Raw genomic sequence first — 19,351 nt, forward strand, 5'->3', positions numbered from 1 at the left:
TGAATGATACAATTCCTGATTTCTGCAGCTGTTTTGCTAAATATGCCTGTGCAGTTATTAGTCAGCGCTGTCTAGTTTCTCCATATGCAAAACTGGAGTAATGATAAGACTTGCTTTCCTGGTTGGCATTTCTTGAGGCCAGTTCATAAGCTTGTATATAAAAATAAATAGCTGGGGAGTCCTTACGGTTTTGTTGGGATGTGATTCTTTTGCAGGACATACCTGGAGGAAGAGTTGACGAAGGCCCGTGAGAAGCCAAAGCTGCGTAAGGACATGTACAAGAAAATGATTGAAGTGGATCCTCTTGCTCCCACACCTGAAGAGAATGCCCAGCATGCTGTCACCAAGCCCCGATACATGCAGTGGAGGGAAACCATCAGCTCTAGTGCTAACCTGGGCTTCAGGATTGAAGGGATTAAGGTAATAGTTTCACTTTCTGCCTGTTCTTGGAGACCAAACTTTGTTTTGTTGATTAATCAAAAAGCTAGTATGCATCAGTAGCCAGTATGCATCAGTAATCCTTTCCAAAGGATTATGTGAAATTTCAGTAATTGAAACTACAGGGGTCAGTGTATTGTGGTTTTAAAGCAGCCCTTGTAATTACAACAGAGTAGTGCCAATGAAGTTAAACATCAAATGTACCTCAGCTGTATGTGGTTCAACCACAGAGATACTGCAGGAAGGACTCAAGCAGTGTAGATAGAATGAGAATGAGGTTGTTATAAGGAAGACTTCAGAACTATGCAGTGACTTTTTTTTTTTTAATCCAAGAACTATACATATTTATTACAAGTGAATCACAGTGTTTTTGTTTCAGTGATGTTTATTTGCAAGGCATGTTAAAAGCATTAGCTTAGATATTCTTGGGGTTGAGGAAATTCCTGTTCCTTTTAAGTACACTACGATATCCGGTATAGTTGGAGCTGGAATAAAGCCAAAGCAACAACAACAACAACAAAATTATCCATCAACAAAGTCCATCTGTTGTTCTTGATGGGTAAGTTTGTGCCCCTGTACCATTCCTAGGATACTGCCTTACAGCCACAGAAAATCTTGGCAATTTCTTTCCTACCTGTTAATTCTTTAAATTTGTTCTGCCCCCTAACAATGTCAAATACCTATCCAGAAACCCATGAGGATATACCCTCAAGAGTATCAACCACTTGACTCACTCACTTGGATTTTGACACTTGCTGGAATCCAGAAGTGTGCTTTCTGCCTGCATATACCTGTCACAGCTAACCTTAAACTAGTTTGCTTGGCTTTGGCTAGTAGTGCTTCTGTAGCAGCACAAGCGTGGTGAGGGTTGCCCAAACCCACCCACACCCTGGGTGAGTTCTTGTTACCTGAAGCCCGTGACGGAACAGCCATAAAGAAGTTAGCATGGGTTACCCTATATCATTTCAGGATTTTACCAGGGCATATACATTTAATTTAGCTATGATAAGGCCTTGTAAATCATAAACTGGAACAGTTTTGCTTCTGTTTCATAGCTCAAGCACTAGGAAGAAGAAAGGGATAAAAGACAGTGACGCTGATGAGCAGAGGCTCTTTAAACACACTTTTCTTCTTTACTTCCCTGTGTTGTCTTCTTCCTTCCTCATTCACAGATTCTCCTGCTCTGATACAGGAACAAGGGCTTCAAGCACATGCTGTGCTGGCCCCCTGTACACTGTGCCACCCACTCCTGGCTGTTAGACACAGGCAACCTCATGCAGCAATTGTCGTGGATGGTAGATAATCTGGCTTCAGTCCAGCTGAGACACTTCCTCTCTTACCTTTTAGCCATCTAGTGGTGTTTTCAAGATACTCATTTTATTCCTATACAGTTTAGGTCTTTGGATGCTCTGTGTAATGGAATCAGAAACCCAGATATCTTGAGATCTTTTACATGTGTCCTTGGAAACATAGTTTGTCAGCGTAGAAGACGTACAGATTCATGTTGGGTCCTGCAGAGCGACTGAGCTAAGGGAGCACAGGAGAGCTCTAGTAAATCCTACTGGCATTTTTTATGGCTTGGTTGGTTATTGGAGGTGGGTAGGAACAGTATGACACCCAGACTGCATGAGAGTTCCCTGTTGAGATAATGCTGTAACTGTGCAAAACAGGACACACATACTTAATCCATGGTTAAGCACATGAAATGCTTTGAAGTACTGCAGTACATTACCTTTTCCTCTACCTTCCTGTGTTGTTATAAGGGATGTAGGTATCATTCTCTTACTTATTTACTTCTTTTTACATCAGGAAATAGTGACAGCAAGTGAGTTGTCCAAGCAATACAGCTGGTCAGTACTCTCTGCACTGTTCCACTGTAGCTGAACTGTATATCCAGTTTTGTGTATTTGTGGAAAAGCAAAGCCATGCTGCAGAGATTCCCATTTTGAGAGAAGAGCCTATACAGACAAGTGATGCCACATAGTGGTTGCTGGAAAAAAACTGTTGTTCTCCCTGGGTGCACTAGCTCCTGGAGTTAGCTGAGCAGGTGTGTTGGGTTTGGTGAGTCAGAAATATTTCTCTCCTGTAGCTGCTGGAGTAAGAAGTGGAAGCAAAGAATGTGAAATTGTAGAATCCCTTTTGTGTACTGGCTGCTGGTAAATGAGAGCTGATTCACCATTTGCACACATCCATCAGTGGATACCTTTACTCTTTAGGTTAATCCATCTCTTTTCCTTGCCATGCTTCCATATCTCTGAAATCAAGTCAGCTTAATTTATGAGGTTTATGATTCATTCTTTCAGCAAAAATAGTTTGAACTATTTGGTTTAGTTTCAGCTGGCACCTGACACTCTCTTGTGCCTGACAGATGGGGAATGTAACTTTCTCCTCTGGAAGGGGTTGTCTGAAGGCCACATATCACAAGCATTGTCTCCAGTAGTTTTGCAGAGCATAGATACATGGGGCTGAAAATCAGAGGAGTTCTGGCTCCCTGTTCTGTCACTGAACCTCTGTGCAGTTTGGGAAGTTACTACTTTTTTTTATACCATTCCTTTAGCTATAGATCTGGGATATCCATTTTCCCAGAAGGACCTCAGATTTTATTCATAAATCTTTGTGAATCTACTTAGATTGTGACCTTAAGCCTGAGCCCTTTAAGGGAAGTCTTTAGATGAATCTGAGCAAGACTACTCAGGTTAAGATAGGTAACACTGTCTTAGGGAGCTGCCATATCTGCCCTTCTTGAGAAGTTCTGCAGATGGCCCCTAGCTGCACTGTGCAACAGGCTGCTCTGCTGCCCAGGAATGTCTGCAGAGGCCTTGACAAAGGTATGACTTCAAGAAGGGAGTCAGGCAAGCACCTGCTGGGGACCAGGTACATCCAGAATTGTTTCAAGGACCTAGTATAGAACTCAAAGGATGGTGCCATTCAAAATGTGGATGTTGTTTACATCAAGTGAAGACAGGCAGCAGTTGCATTTCTTGCCAACCACTGCAAAGGATCAAAATCATACATGTTTCTAAACAGTAGTAAGCAACTACTCTGTCCAGACAAAAAAGGAGGAAAAGGGGCCACACAGCAGTTATTCCAGACTTTTCTCTGGGATTTGAGGCATGGGGAGAATTTATTTTTAAAAAAAAATTACTCCAAGGAAGAGGTATGAGGCATCAGACCAAGTTCCAAATTTTTATGTGCTGTTGAATATTATCATATATCGGATCAGATGGCTCTTAACTTTCACTGCCTACCTGCTGAACTTCTCTTGCATAACTTACACATCTCATCAGGCTGACATGCTACACTGGTATCTGGCCCACTGCCTTGGAATAAAATTATGTTTATTCTCCTGCTAGAAAGTCTGGTAGGTGGGAGGCTGTTCTGCATGGTTTTGCCATTCAGTCAGTTCATTATCTTGCATGATAAAACTGGAAATTTAGCATTATCTGATATCTTTTGTGTATATACTAGATGCTGAGTTCTGCTGTGGAGTAAATAATGTTTCACCTGCTAAGAATGGAGCTGAATTTAGCCACTTTTGATGCAGTGGCTTATAACACGAAGGAGAAAACACATTTTGATGACCAGTTGATTTGCTCTTACAATGGAAATGAGGGGTTTATTGGACTGATACCAAGGAGAGGAATACAGCTTGATAATCCTGCAGACTTAGTGGATGCAGGCTACCAATGGCAAGAATTGCTGTATTTTGCATGCATGTCCTAAAAGCTCATATTGGTATGTCTTGAAGCAATTGGGATGTTCTTAGAGAAATGCATATTGGTACAGTCTATGTTGATGGATCTGCCCAATTCATGCACTTCTCTTATTTACTTGTAGCACCACAAGCACAAACTGGTCACTACCAGCACGTAGAGAGACCTGTTTTTTCAGCAGCAGGATGCTTTTGTACTGAGCCTTACTGCTAGCTCAGAATTACTCTGAATTTCTCCAGGACCCAGTTGGATACAAGCATGCCCACAGTGTCTTTTGCCAAAATTCACACATCTGTTTTGTCACTGCTGGCGTTTGTGTCACTGCTAGCATTGCAAGTCCCAGGTTGTTCTTGTCTGTTCTGTGACTACTGGGTCATGTTGGTATATGCAAAGGTATATTGGGAACTGAGTCTTAACCACAGTTCTTTGATTTCCCCATTGAAAAACAAAGGCACCACAACAAGCAGCAAACAAAAAAGACTAATAAAATTTGGTTTGAAAATGTCCTCTTACACCCCCAGGCAGGGTTTGACTATACTGAGCCAGATAAGAGGACATCTAAGGAGGTCACTGTGGTTTGCCCCATTGAACTTTGCACTGCTGGTACTGACACGTGAGAAAACCCTCCTGCAAGGTGGTGATATCGCGAGTCGTTTTTTAGGTGCACTCAGCAGGAAATGAAGTGCCATTTAAAGTCACCCAATCAGCTTTTTTGTCTTTTTCTCCTCCACTTCTTGCTTGGTTTATCTGCTCTCTTCCTGTTCAGCTACTCACTTTCATCTGGTTAGGAAGAGCTGAGCTGTTGGTACTGTAAGAGGATTGATGAGGGGAATGATACGTGTGTAGTATAAATAGTTTCTGTCTTTGTGTGTCTTTTTGCAGAAGGCAGATGGAACATGTAACACAAACTTCAAAACTACAAAGACTCAGGAGCAAGTTCTACAGGTTTTTGTGGAATTCATTGAAGGCAACACAACTATTCTGGTGAGTCCAAACTCTACAGGTTCACTGACCTTTGACCCAGTGAACTTCCTTCAGGACTATGCTCCCTCTGGTACAACAGAAAACCAGCTACCAAGGGAGAACATAGTTTTGACTTCCAGTCCCTCTCAGCAGACGGAGGGGACACGGGGATGTGGTGGGCTGTGAAAAGTAGTTGGCTGAGACCAGTTCTGTCACCTCTTGCTGTGAGCTCACTGTAAGTTCCTCATGCTAGCAAGACGTCAGTCAATTTATGGCTTGCCATCAGCTCCAACCATGGGTGTTAGATGTTTTGAAGGGATGATGATCTCTAAGCAAGGATTGTGTTGGCAGGAAAACGTGATTTGGGAATTCAGTCTGGAGAGGATAAAATCAGAGCATGGGGGCAGGAAGTGAGATTGGTGGCTGGTTGTACTCGTGTGGGAGACTCACCTCAAAGAGCAGTTCCTGTATCCTACTCCATGGGTAGCACAGCAGGCATGTGGTAGATGGGGTAACGTGTCTCTTGTCTTTGGAACTTCAAAGGATGCCACAGCTGTTTGCAGCAGCGTAGATGCCATTATGAAGGCAGGTTAGCCCTCCAGGAGGAGCATGCTTGGTAACACTGGGCAGCATTGAAAATCTTTGCAAGAGCTTTATGAATTAAGCCTTGACTTATTTCTTTATTTCTTTATTCCCTCACACCATCATGGTTGGACTTCCTTGCCTAACACAGTTTCATTCTCTTTTTACTGTGGAAAACAGGAAGATTTTTAGTTGCTCGAAACTTCTTTCTCTGTGTTAAAAAAAAAAAAAAAAAGGGATGCAGAAAGTCTTACTGCATCCAAAGCAAGAGGTAAGTCTGCTTGGCACAACACATGCAGCAGAGGAACTCCAGCCTGTTCATTCACTATTGAATGAAGTGTCTGTTGAAGTGCATCTTCAGATTTACTTTCAAATTATGAACTTATAGCTTTGAAGGACCCCTAGCCTAAAATTGATATGATCTCTTCATTATATTGACTCTTCTAAACACAATGTCTTCATTCATTCTTTACTTAAATGTTTATAAGCTGGTGTTTTGTTTTTTTTTTTCTCCTCTTCCTCCAGAAAAAATACCTCAAGCGTCTGCAGGAAATTCATCTCATTCTTGAATCCTCAGACTTCTTCAAGCGACATGAGGTAAGTGATGAATGTGATGCTGTGGAGCTGTGCTGCTGCTGCTTTTGATCCTTCAGGTGTACTGTGGGGCAGCCTGCTGTATTAGTAGAAAGGAGTTTGTAGTAATTTTCTTCTACTACAATGTTAACAACACCAATACCGTAAAACCTCCATCTCAGTGATAGAGAAGATAAACCAGTTGAGAAATAATAAACCCATTTTTCTAACATCCTAGGACTTGTAGCTCTAGGCCCCTGGAGGGAATCATTTATTAGTACCAGTTTCCTGTCATTTCTCTAATTTTGGTGTGTTCCTGTGGGAATCTTTACAGGGGAATGGCTATGTGGAAGCTTGCATTTGACACAATAGCATTCAGTTGTAGATTGGCAATGAAGGCTTTATTAGTTTTACTGGATTTACATTGAAACACTGTATATAATTCTGCACTATATGTTTTCCTTGTATCATTTGCTGTGGAGAAGGCATCATTTGCTTGTAAGTTCTACTTATTACAGCTCAAGATTTTGAGGTCAGACGTTTTATTTTGCCTTGTTGATTTCCTTTTGTCCCTAGAGGCATTTGTATTAATCATGGGCTATGGTCTTTCTTGGAAAGCAAACACTAGCTTTTACAGAGTTGCCTGCTGCCAAGTGAGCTGGAGAATTGCTTTTCTTCCCTTTGACCACTGGGTCCCTTTTCCTATTTTCCTACCCATTTATACTTTACTGATTGATATGTTTATGTAAACGGGGCATGTAAATTGTCATTGTGTAAGTGCAAAAGCCTGTTGGGTCACAGGTGAGTAGGTCATCTGAGGAAGTCATCCTCTTAATGGGACCTGTCAAGTGATGAGGGAGAGTAAAAGATGTGTTTTTAACCACATCATCTCAATTTGTCTTCCAGGTCGTTGGAAGTTCACTACTTTTTGTACATGATGGCAGTGGGAATGCCAATGTGTGGCTGATTGATTTTGGAAAGACCACCCTTCTCCCTGATGGGCAGACACTGGATCACAGGATCCCCTGGCAAGAAGGGAACAGGGAGGATGGATACTTGTTGGGGTTGGACAATTTGATTGGCATCTTGGAAAGCATTACTGAAAGATGAGCTGAGAATGGCACAAAACTTGCAGGGCTGCTCTGTAACTTTCTGCTCTACTGGAATCATGCAGTTAGAAGGAAACCTTGAACTCCCTCCAAACTCCTGAGGACGTCCGTGCAGAGGGAGCTGCATCCAGAACCTAGCAGTTAATGATCCAAATGACTTTGCATCGACCCTCTATGAACCTAAATAACTCCAGCTTGGTCTGTGTTGCACCAGCCTAAGTTCAGACTGGTCCTCAGCAAGTGAAGATCTCCACACTCAGGAATCACACCAGCATGAGTCAAGAGGTCTGTATGGTAAACCAGAATGAGTCTGATTTCTGGCAAACAGATGGGACTCCAAATGGGACTTCTCCTCCTAGTGAACCAGAGCAAGTGCTTGGGGATTCAGGGTAGGGATAACAGGTTTTCAGGGAACTGCACTGTTTTCAAATCAGCAGGAGTGTTTCCCCTCCCTGCCGCACCCCCCCTCCCCTTAATTCCAAGTCGTCTTGCTCCTGATTACACTAGAGGTTGGACCAACAACTTCTGCTGCATTGTGTTACAGCATGCACGAGGTGGAAATGGGTGATAATCTCAAGAAACCTGGAATAAAGGGAGACAGCAGTTTGGAGTGGCTGGATGTGGTAACTGCTGTTGACCATTCCTCCGCTTCCCTGCCCAAGCCTCAATTCGCTTTTGTCCAAGAACAGCCTTTGCTTTTTATGTAGCCTCTCAGGAGATGACAAATACTCTAGGGAGAGAATAGCAGCCTGTTGTCTCCAAAAACATTTTACTTTCAGACTTGGTGGGCTGTTGGAAAAGTGCCTAGCTTGGCAAGTTTGGCCTCTTGCAGCTGAACTGGAGTTCTGAAAATCAGCAATGGCTCTTTCACACACAGACCAAGGAACTAAGGGGTTTTTTCAAGGCTTGTTTATTTTTAAAGATAAACCCCCCCACACATGAACACACGTGCACTAGTAGTCAGCAACCAGTATGATCTCTTTAGGTCATGGCTTGACTGTATCCTAATGCATGTGGCTTCTTGGCCATGTTCCCATTCCTAAATATGATGCTGCCACTTAAGTGTGTAAACTGGTGCAGCGATCAGGAAGGTCGTGGTTCTGCATTCACAGCATTACACTAATGATGAGAGAATTCCCAGGCATCCTTCCTGTAAGGTACCAGCTGTTAACTCAGGGCAGTTTAGGGGAAGGAGTGTTAGTGTATCACATTCCCTAGTCCCCATCTGGAATCATGGGACCATCTGTGGTTCATTCTTTTGCTGTGGCCCAGCCACAGAAAATTCACAGTGGTTAAGTTAAAATCAAGAAAGACTGAAGTGATTTTTTTGTAATGGCTTCCCATACCTTCTCTGTGGGTTGCCTCATCACTTGAACAATTCTTTAAATACTAGCAGTATAAATACTATCAGTATTCACATGTTCACTCACATTCCAGCTTTTAATATTAATAACGTGATGATGCAGTTTTCAAAATGAGGACAAGACTTATATTACTATTTTATTGTTAATCTCATTTCAGCATCTAAAGCTAGTAGTGCACACTGATCAGAAGTTGCTGTCTTTTGCTGGTGTCCTGTGCTCAGGTGAGATTCTAAGAACTTTAGGATATATGAAGGTGACTCCATGCTTTGGGAAACTATTTCAATAATAATGATGAGCACGAGCAAAAAAAGACTGTAGAGTCCTGATCTGGAACTAAATCAATCTATAACATTTCTAATTAGAATTGAAGAACCTAAAATATTTTCTAAAAGGAGTTACTTTAAATCACACAGTACTGTACTAGGAGATCTGACAGATTTAATTACTTTTTCATCACCTCTAAACCAAACAGCAGTATTAAAAATTCAAGCTCTGTTCCCTAAAAGTTAGACAACATAGAGTGTATATTCTTTAGGAAGTTATGACAAGTGGAAACAGCTTCAAACGACTTCTGTTTTAGGATGAAATTATAATTCTTTTTGCAGTGCACTGCAAATTCAGACAACTTCTGTAGCCTCCCGAAGTCTCTCTCAGCTTTATTTTAATGATAGTATCTTACTGTATTTTCCACTTAGAGGTTTCAGAGGGTTTACACTTTTTTTCAAGTGACAGCCCTCAGTAGAGAGAGCACAGATATTATCATTCCAGATGCCTCCTAACATTTCAACTGCTATGAGATGACGAATTAATCTGTAGTGAATTTTGTACCATTAAAAAAAAAAGTCTTCCTTCTTTCCTGCAGCCAAGAGGTAAGCCATCAGTTAATTAATTAAGTTAATCAGTTAATTAAGCATTGCTTAAGGCTAACAGGAAGTAAATAGGTCTCACAGTGGAAGATTTTAATAGCAGTACCTTTTCTACGAGTCTGCAATTGCAAGCAGTTCTCCCCTTAAAAAAATAGAAAAGTTAGAAATGAGACTGTTAAGGTGATAGAAGTCATTAGTGGTTTGCTTCATTAATCTTCACAGTTAAATTTCTTTCTTCTGTTACCGCATATGTGGATCTTTTGCATCAGTGTGACTTACTTTCTGGAAGGGAGATTTAGAGGGTAAGTGTTGATGCTCAGTTGAGCATTAGAGACAGACTTTTAGAATGACTGTCCCATTCTAAAGAAGCAATGTGTACAAGTAGCTTCAAGAAAATCAACTGCTGCTGGCACTTGCATGGTTTGCAGTAGGTCATCTTGGGGGAGAACATGGAAATGACCCATTCCCCTGCAGTAGTTGAAAAGGTTGGGGGGAAAAAATAAAATCTCTGCTATAGCAGAGCATGGTCTGGAAACTTATTCTAGATGATAAATAGTTCCAACAGGTTAGTTTTGAAATGGCCCTTTGACTTGCTAAGGGATTAGAAGGGAAGAAGCCACAATCTCATGCTGCTGTTAGGGGAAAAGAGAAAAGGAGGCAGCTTTTGGCAAGTGTAGGACTGCAACTGAGCCCTGGAGTTCTAAGAGATTGGAGGCCATGAGCTTATGAGCCAGGGTAAGTTAGATACCTTGAGGTATGTCAGGTGGCCCAGAGTGCCTGTCTTTGTACACTTGCTTGCTAGTGTGAGGAAGCAGCACAGCCTTCATTCACTATGGAGTAAGTTGTCTTGAATAAGCTTATATTTACCAGAGGGATGACATGAAGCCATTGCAGAGGCACCTAACATGGAAGAGCTGAGGCATGGTTATTGAGGTCATTGTTCACATACAAGTCCAAAATGTAGTTCTTTAATGCCTCTGCTGAGATACTGCCTTGCTCTGGAGACACTGAGGGCACATGTGCTTCCAAGCATGGGGAGATGTGCTGACCCAGAGGCACTTTGGTGCACAGCTAATCTGGTTTAGGCACCAAGGTCTTCAAACTCACTCGTTAGATGCAGCAATGCTTACTGCTGTAGCTGCTGCATTCCAGGGGGAATCTAGCAGTAGGACTTCTCTCCCTCAACTTTGTCAGTGATTTGTTTTTTTAGGCCTTGAATAACTATTGTAGGCCTCAGTTTTGTTTCCATTTTCCAGATGGGAATAGTATCTACTTACCTCACAGGAATAATGTGAGGCCATGCTTCATTATTGCTTGCAAGATCCTGTGAGATTCTTTGGAGGAAGGTGCAATACAGGATGAAATGCACGAAGAGATACATCAGCTGAGTTTAAAAACGATGTGTGTTTGGGCCACACAAGGGTATAAATTTGGATAAAATTTAACCAAAGTGGTAAAAATTAAATCTCTCTCAATTTTACACGGGGGGGCAGGAATTCACTTAAAATCTGATCACATTACTACTATGGGAAAAGATTTGAGTGGAAGTCGGACCAAATCTTAAGTATCTCAGAGGGCTCTTGCTATTTTTTTTTAATTGCTGTTATTATTTGTTATTCTTAAGGTACTGAGATCAAATGGTCTGTATCATCCACATGCATCCGTTCTGAACACTACAGTGCAATGCTGACCATGGTCACTTTTGACATTGACTGTATTGGTTGAGTGCTTGTTACTCTGAAGTGTGTATGCTACTAAATAAATGAGACTGAAGGAAAAAAGACACCCACTGTGGTTTGGTCATGGGACAGTAGTATTTTCAAGAATTCCCTTTAGGAAGGGACAAAACCTAATTATTTCAGTGTTTCTTGTGCTTTTAGTCTAGCATCTAATCTTTCCTAAACCAAAACTGATTCTAGAAGCATTAGAGCTTCAAAACCCCTTAGATACTTTTGCTTTAGAACCTGGTCCACACAAAGCTTGACAGCTTCCTTCGAGGTAAGCTCTGTCTCAAAAATCTCAGTTTATCAAAAAATTCTGCATCAAAAGGCACTTGGCAGACTTACAGCAGTTAACTGTCCATGGGGCAGTTTTGTGTGGCAGCAGGGAAGAAGCAGTCAAACCTCCAGGAGCAGGAACACCTTAGCAGAGGAGAGTGTCCTCTTACCTGTGTGCAAAGAGTACTTAGCTGAGAGGGGAGACAAATTGCCACCATTAGTGTATTTTTATTTTGTGTTACAAATATAGAAGTATACACTGGTCCAACTTTAAATTGTGTTGAAGCAGGCGTGTCATCTACTTAGGTACAGTTGTCACCCAGAAAGGTAAGTTGGCAAGAAGTGCTGCCATGGTCAGAAGTAATGACAAATAAAAACCAATTCAACCAGACGAATAAGTTGTGTGACGGGATGGGGAGATGTCATGGCTCGGGTCTCCACATCAGATTGAAAAGGGTAGGCAGCCACGAGGAGAGAGCACACCCATGTCTACAGGAGACACTATCTCACAGTGCCCTGCTGCTTGAGGGTCTGAAGAAGTGTAGTGCCTGGCTGGCACAGCTGCAGAGATGCAGATACATTGGGGAAAATCATACTCCCAGCAGCAGTGGTGTCTTCTCTTTCAGGAAGGTAGGGGGAGGGTTTTAGAGGTGGAGTAAGTTATACTTGCAAAAGCCTGTAGGTATTTCATTAGACTTGCAAAGCTTTCTTAGTGCACACCTGCACATGGGCAAATCAGAGGAGAAATTACCTCAGGAGAAGAGTTGATATGAGGGGAACACCTTAGTTCTGTGCTGTTAAAAATTCTGCTTCTTTAAAGGGAAAGTGAAGATATGAAACACTTGAGGAAAGAAAAGATGACATAGAAATCAGAAGCAAGAATATCAACTGTGAAGAGGAAGCATGAGAAGGACAAATTGAAATTTGCATTATTATTTCACCTTTTGTTACTCAGTCCCCTCTTTAAAATATAGGTGTGAAGTGGTATGAAGCACCATAAAGTACTAATGCTGAGCCCAGAAGGAAAAACCCAACAACTACATACACACAAATCTAAAACCAGGCAGGTAGCATATTAAAAGACAGACATCCATCAGGAAGAGCAGTTTATAACAGTGTATAAATAGATAATTGTCCAGTGGGGAAGTGCTGGAAGACTTTTCATATGAATTACAGGACTGAATTAATGTGAAATCTTCAGCTTATATTGTTCCCCTAGGAAATCAGGCTTTGGCTTTCAGTTGCCAAAGTAATCTTAATTTTGACACTATAGGTTCAACTTGCTGATTTTGCACTAAATGGGGCTCCTTAAAAAAGTACTTCAAACAAGTTGTATTTTGAAATATTTCCAATTAAGCAGTATGAAATCTGTGATTGTATGAACAGTAAGTTTCAGTCTCAAGAATTGTAGGACTCTATTTTGTGTTGCATATATAGAAGTGTATACTTGTCCAGCTTTAAATTGTGTAGAAGCAGGTGTTTCATCTATGTAGGCACAGTCATGACCCAGAAAGGCAAGTTGGGCAAGAAGCGCTGCCATGATCAGAGGTAATGACAAATAAAAACCAATTCAACCAGATGAAGTTTTGTGACGAGATGGGGAGATGTCATGGCTCAGGTCTCTCTATAGTATATGTTGTTGCAATTGTTATTTTTCTTTTTAGATAATATGGTTTGGGCAGCATGTAGCATTTAAGCATTACAACAGGAGCAATATTAGTATTATTTCCTCCAGGGTATTAAAAATTATCTGTGAGTTTTTAAAAAGCAGCAGAGAGATCGGGTATGCATAGAAAAACTGTTCCAAGTCAAAGATTCTTGGCAACTGTGGTGACAGAAGATTGTTTACCTTTAGTTCCATTTGAGGGAATTAAGAGCTTATGTAAAGTTTAGGTTGCTAATGCAGTTTCCTTTACAATTCCCAGCTCTTTCTTGTAGTGCCCCTTTGGTATGTGCAGCTCCATCTTGTGTCTTGTTACAAGACATCTGGCTCAGTACATCACTGAGCTACCTGCTGTTGTAAACCAGCAAAGTATGTCCAAGAAACAATCACTACATGCTCACCTCCTACACTTACAATTTCCCTTCAATGCCCCACAGTTGGTCACGTTTTTGGGCTGGATGGGGTTTTATTCTGGCTCAGTGCAGCTCTCTCTATGCTGTCCCTGTAAATGAGTACCTTGATGCAGCTTGTCAGTGAAAACAGGTATTTGTCCAAAGTACTGGACTGAAGAACTGGTGTTTTATTTATAAAATGAAGACATAGCTGCAGCCAGGACTTCCTGTAGAATTTATAATAGAACTGTGTTCCTCTCTTTGCTTTTCCATGGTTTTAGCACTATTGGCCTTTCTAAATTTGTGAATCATGTTGAGTCAAGTGCTGGGTCTGGGGAAAACAGTGGTAGCTCAAGCTGAGTAACTATATGGACAGCAGAGATCCTGCCTGCTTCTCACTGGACTCAGGGTATCATGTAGACACTTCCACCTGAAAAAATGAGTAACTCTCTTGTGCCTGTTATGTTATCAAAATCTGTAGGAAGAAAAGTGGTACAGCTGAATTCCTGTGGCTGCCAAATGAGTCAGTAAGTCACCCCTCTCTTACCACCAATTTCCCACCTGTGCCAAAGGGTAAGAAGAACTGAAAGCGGCATCAAAATGGGCCTGCAAAAAAGCATGGTGATGAGCTCTAGTGCTCTGCTCAGGATAGAGCCTGTTGCACACAAGGTTTGGGAAGCAGTTGGGGAATCACATCCACTGCAGCTGAACTGGGCTCACTGCATTCTGTGGTGGCCTTATCACATATGCAGGGCAGGTGGTGCTGAGCAGCTGATGCCCAGTCACAGCTGCTGCAGTTCACCTACATGTGAATCCTGTACCAGAGCATCTCATCCCTCAGAAAGGAACCAGGCTGAGTCTAAAGCTGACAGCTCACCGTACAACCTGATTACACGTGAAGGCAGCATGTAATTTGCTACTGTAGGTTGCCAGTGCAACATTCAGGAGTGGGATAAAACCAACATGCTTCCAGGACTGTTCAGGCTTAATCCAAAATACTTACTTTTTCAGTCTCCTTATTTGGCAGGCTTTAACCAGTAAACATCAGTTTAGGCCCTAAGGAACAGAGGAAAACCTTAGAAATGAGCTGTCTTCTAAGCAACAACTACCCTGCAAGGGGAAAAGAAATAACAACCTGCTCAGGTGTGTGAAGCCAAGTTATGATTTTGGCTTTCTCAATGATTTAGCTATTTTACCTTCCTGTGTAAATGCCACTGTAAGGTAGTGCTATATTAGGTTCCCCTTCACTCTGTCCCTCCCTTGCATTACTTTGTTTTTACCTTAGAGGAGTGGGTGGTATTTAAACCAAGAACTCTAAGGAACCAAATGCTAGAGAGCCAAGAACCTCAGCTTAATGCTTACCAACAGAGCACAGGAAATTACTGCTGAATACCAAAGTACTTACAAAAATGAAGTTCAGCCCAAGTAAACTCCATTAAAAGATAAAGACAGTCCATGTCTCATCCTGCCATGCAGCTCACCCATTCTTGAAAAAACCACCTGCCCCTTCCACACCAGGAGCTGTGAGGAAAGTGACACCATGAGGCAAGCAGCACATTTTCTTCACTATTCAAAGGGATACTATCAGCTCCACCATCTTTTTTTTAATAGTAAATTTGTTTTCCTCTTCATTGCTTATTTTCAAATACATGTTCAGAGGAGCCTGGATTATTTTTATTTTTTTTTTCATCCTTCCTACTTCTTCCAATTTGAGAAGTAGCTTCATTTTCCTGTTTTTCCACAGGGTCTGCTAAGAAAACAGACGCAAATGTGGCTGCTATTTATTTAATTCCCTTACAGTGCATGAGCATTATTAGTCAGTCATTAGGACTGTAAAAAGCTCTTGGGAATGTAGCAGCCTTTGCAAGCTGGTTGCTGCTGCTGCTACAGTATTTGTTTTTGGTTTATTCAATCAGAAAGCAACCTGTGTTGGTCATTATTTCCATCCAAATGCTGTGGTTGGATGGTAGGTCTGTTTCTTTTCACCTGAGCAGATTGAGAAGTTGTTCTTTCATTAAGTATTGTATTCTGAATCAGAGCAGCAATGCCATTGCTCTCCACCTCTTAAGTTGGTTCAGTGGAACATGTTTGACAGACATAGGAATGCAACTGTCCTGAATGATCTGGGAATCCAGCAGGTGAAGGAGGAGGGAGAACATCGCTGACGTCGAAACACCACCCATCTGAACGAACGCAAATGGGGGAAGTGAAATAGGAAGCAGTCCTTCCAGACACACACATTCCCTGACCTTTGGAAGAACTGCTTCTGTTATACTGGCGTAACACTCAGATCATCTGACAAAGACAGGCCAGAGTCCCTTTCTCTCGACGTTTTCTCTGTTTTACAGAAAGGCTTCTCATCTCTGTGCAGGCTGGAGCTCCTCAGCACCGCTGCTCCGACCTCTGCCACAGCTGGCGGCTGGTGCTCGGTGCTGCAGCACAGGTCATCATACGTGTAATTCACGTTGCCACAGGGGAAACTCTGGAGTTTCACCAGCTCAATCCCACTGATATCCAGATGAGGGCAGTTGCTTCGACTTGGAGATGCTGGAGATGCCCGAGAGCTAGGGGAAGAACTGCAATTCCCATCAAAGCCTGAATCTTCCCGCTCTGGAGTTGCTTTGGGCTTGGAGCTGGGGCTGAAGTGACACATGTTCTCTAGCACCCACGATCCATATGTTGGGTTCCAAAGATTTTTCGTTTTGTTTTTAAGTCTATGGGTTGGTGCATTGCTGAGCTCCAGCTTCTGGGCTGAGTTCTGTTGGAACCAGGACCTGCTGCTGAAATCACTGAGGCATGGCAGGCTGGGCCCTTGAGCTGTCCAGTTGTGCAGGTTCTCCACCAGTAGCTCTTGTGGACATTGTACAAGTTTGTGCCCAGCATGGTGAGAGTCCAGTGTTTTAGGTGTGGTCTGAGGTGTGAGAGAAGGGCTTACCAACAGGGGCACTATCCCACTGGAAATATTTGGGCGTGTGACCGTACTCCCTTCATCCTCTGGGGCCGGGCCACACTCCATGGGCAGCTCAGTGTTGATTACATCAGGGTCCTGCAAAAGAGAGACAAGAATCTTACACCCTGAGCACCTCCAGAGAGCTGCATTTTAAGAGACACAGCGATGGGAGCGAAAAAGGTTTTGGCAAAGGCTGATATCAGGTTTGGGCAATATTCCTACATGTTTTACAAGGTGCTATGTGCCGTCTGCATGTGGCATGCTGTTAGGACTTCCAAAAATGCTCTCTCATTTGCATGCTTCCTTTGAGCAGAGGCTGTGCTGGGGGTCACTAGTATGTAATTTCTCCCTTGTAAGGCTGGTGGATCCAAACCTGAAGCTGTAAAATGCTACCAGATGGTAAATTCACCAAGCCATCTTATTCCCCCTCCTCCACTCCATACCAACTCAGCTGTGACTTTTGAACAACATTAGGCAAGGTCAGAATATGGACCTTGAAAGAGATTCTAAATACCTTTCCATCACAAAATGAAAGACATTTTGCTACTGAACAAGCTGAAAGCATCCACTTGCACGGGAACAATGGAATCTCATCCTGGTTAGGCTGAAGGTGGGAGAGTGAGGATGGATATCAGATAATCCAAATGAAAGGAGCAATCGAACCAACAGCACCATCAGAATTAGGAAAGTAATCAGATCGTTCTGTCAGGACCCCTCACTTGTTTCAGGCACTAAAACTAGTGCTTTTGGACAGCTGGCATTCCATGGATTATCATCCACCTGGATACCAAAGGCATTACCTGTGTGCAGTACTTGATTCTTTCCAGGATGGTGGAGAAGTTTGGCCGATACTCGGGGCTGTGCTGCCAACACTGTGTCATGATCCGGTACCTTAAAATAAGGAAAAACAAATAAAATGTAGCGATCAAGAAAGACAGTTACGTAAAATGTGTTTCAGTATGAAGTGATCACGGGTCCAGAGGAGTTGCACTTGGTACGTGGCCCAAAGGAGCACAGCAAAAATGGACATGTAATTTCTGCATCCTTGGATCCTGAGCCTTTAAGGAACCAGTACTGAAATCAAATCCTGCAGTGCTCTAGGCTCTATGTGAGAGGCAGTGGCTCAGGAGACGGTCAGTAACACCCACCTAACACTGGGGACAATCATCATTCCTTGTCTCATTTGTTTGATATCCACTAATCCCCTGGGGGGGGCGGGTAAGGAAATACTTACACTGGTCCTGGACAGTTTCTTGGTGGATCCATTCTTCCTCCACTGGTGACAAATTCCAGCACTTCCTGATTGGTTTTGCAAGGGTAGGGCATGTATCCTAGAGAGAAAATCTCCCAAAGCAGCACACCAAAGGACCTGTGTCAGAAACCAGCCAAAAGTACCAGTTAGGTTTCATTGGTTCTCCACAAACCTGGCACAAAGCTGTGTAGGTAATACCACAGCAACAACCTTTCGAAGCTGAAAGCGAACCACAGTCATATGCAATTAGCTTGATTATGACTCAGCTTTGATATAAAAATCAATAAAAACCTTTGCTCAAGCTCAAAAACTTACTTTGCAGAGGCTTCAACATATTTGAGTAGCTCTAAAGTTGTTCCTTCTGGTACATTATTTCTAGAGCAGGAAACGCTGGATCACTTTTTGCTATGTGTGGTCTAACTAAAAAGAACTGTTGGATCTCCCATGGTGATTCCTACCTTACTTGGGAAGACTCAAAGATGTTTGAATTGGTGTTTGGGAACAGGATGGTCAAGAATAAAGTAAAGTAAGGGCCATCCAGTGTAACTGAAAGGCAGCAGCATTTATTTTTTGTCATGATACAATTGCTCTTCTTTTTTGACTCCCACAGGTCAGTTAGGCAGTGTCACTGAAAACAATGTATGACTTAGACCCAGGGGAGTCAAGATCTGCGAGAAATTCACCAGGGTCAGAATTTTAAGGGTCACAATTTTCTGCAAAGGTGGAAGAAATTTCCTGAACTTGCATGTTACTTATAATAGCTTGTTACAGGAACTGTAGCACTTTCCTTCAAAATGCTTAGTAGTGGCTGCTCACAGTCAGGGGCTGATAAGCAATCCCTTGTCTTCCGGCATCACTAACAACTTCAGGAAACTGGGTTAGTGTGGCATTTAAGGGAATGCCTCAGTACAGTATATTGAAGAACCTACTGTACAGGGAGAAAGGCAGTTTTAAGCAACTGGCAAGCTTCCATTCCCCAGCACCTGTGCATGAATGTGCCACTGCTGAGAGGGTGCTTATTTTAAAGAAAGATCAAGTGACTTGAGAAGTCAATATATAAATATTGTTTCCTTGGCAACCAGCCAGGGTGTATGATTGAGTCTGCTGTCATTCTATATACAACAGAAAAAAATATACAAAAGAGTAATCCCGGGTGGTACAGAGAAAGTCATGCAGAAGATACATAAGCAGGCCTCATTACTGATAGGAAGTGAGTGCCAGATACTGGGGGTTGAGGGAAGTGTCTGATGGTATTTGTCTGGATTTTTAAATGAGACTTCTTGGGAATCTAAACTGCTTTCTCTTGTCACTTCTTGATTGCCTTTATATGATACCCTACATTTATGTATAGTGAACTTTTTATTACCTCCATTTACATTACTTTTTAAAATTATTATTCAGAATCCCTTAGCTGTGCTTCTCCTGAATGCAGAGGGAAGATTTATAACATTTCTCTGAGAAATTCTGACATTTTTAAAGGTTCCTGCTG

The 19,351-nt window shown here is 42.3% G+C and overlaps 2 protein-coding genes across 2 annotated transcripts in view; one reads left to right on the forward strand and one right to left on the reverse strand.

Moving 5' to 3' along the window:
* The window catches only part of ITPKA (inositol-trisphosphate 3-kinase A), a 15,197-nt gene extending 6,888 nt beyond the window's left edge, over nucleotides 1-8,309 (forward strand). The window contains exons 4-7 of the mRNA XM_009999611.1: nucleotides 216-420; nucleotides 5,034-5,135; nucleotides 6,222-6,293; nucleotides 7,176-8,309. Of these exons, the coding sequence (XP_009997913.1) occupies nucleotides 216-420; nucleotides 5,034-5,135; nucleotides 6,222-6,293; nucleotides 7,176-7,379 (583 nt within the window). The 3' untranslated portion in view covers nucleotides 7,380-8,309. The remainder of the gene's footprint in view (nucleotides 1-215; nucleotides 421-5,033; nucleotides 5,136-6,221; nucleotides 6,294-7,175) is intronic.
* Nucleotides 8,310-15,929: 7,620 nt separating this feature from the next.
* Nucleotides 15,930-19,351, reverse strand: part of LTK (leukocyte receptor tyrosine kinase) — a 62,453-nt gene continuing 59,031 nt past the window's right edge. The window contains exons 27-29 of the mRNA XM_009999612.1: nucleotides 17,845-17,979; nucleotides 17,411-17,501; nucleotides 15,930-16,706 (exon numbers count right to left, since the gene is read on the reverse strand). Of these exons, the coding sequence (XP_009997914.1) occupies nucleotides 15,930-16,706; nucleotides 17,411-17,501; nucleotides 17,845-17,979 (1,003 nt within the window). The remainder of the gene's footprint in view (nucleotides 16,707-17,410; nucleotides 17,502-17,844; nucleotides 17,980-19,351) is intronic.

This window comes from Chaetura pelagica, unplaced genomic scaffold (assembly GCF_000747805.2).
Source record: "Chaetura pelagica isolate M959 unplaced genomic scaffold, ChaPel_1.0 scaffold55, whole genome shotgun sequence".
Classification (NCBI taxonomy): domain Eukaryota; kingdom Metazoa; phylum Chordata; class Aves; order Apodiformes; family Apodidae; genus Chaetura; species Chaetura pelagica.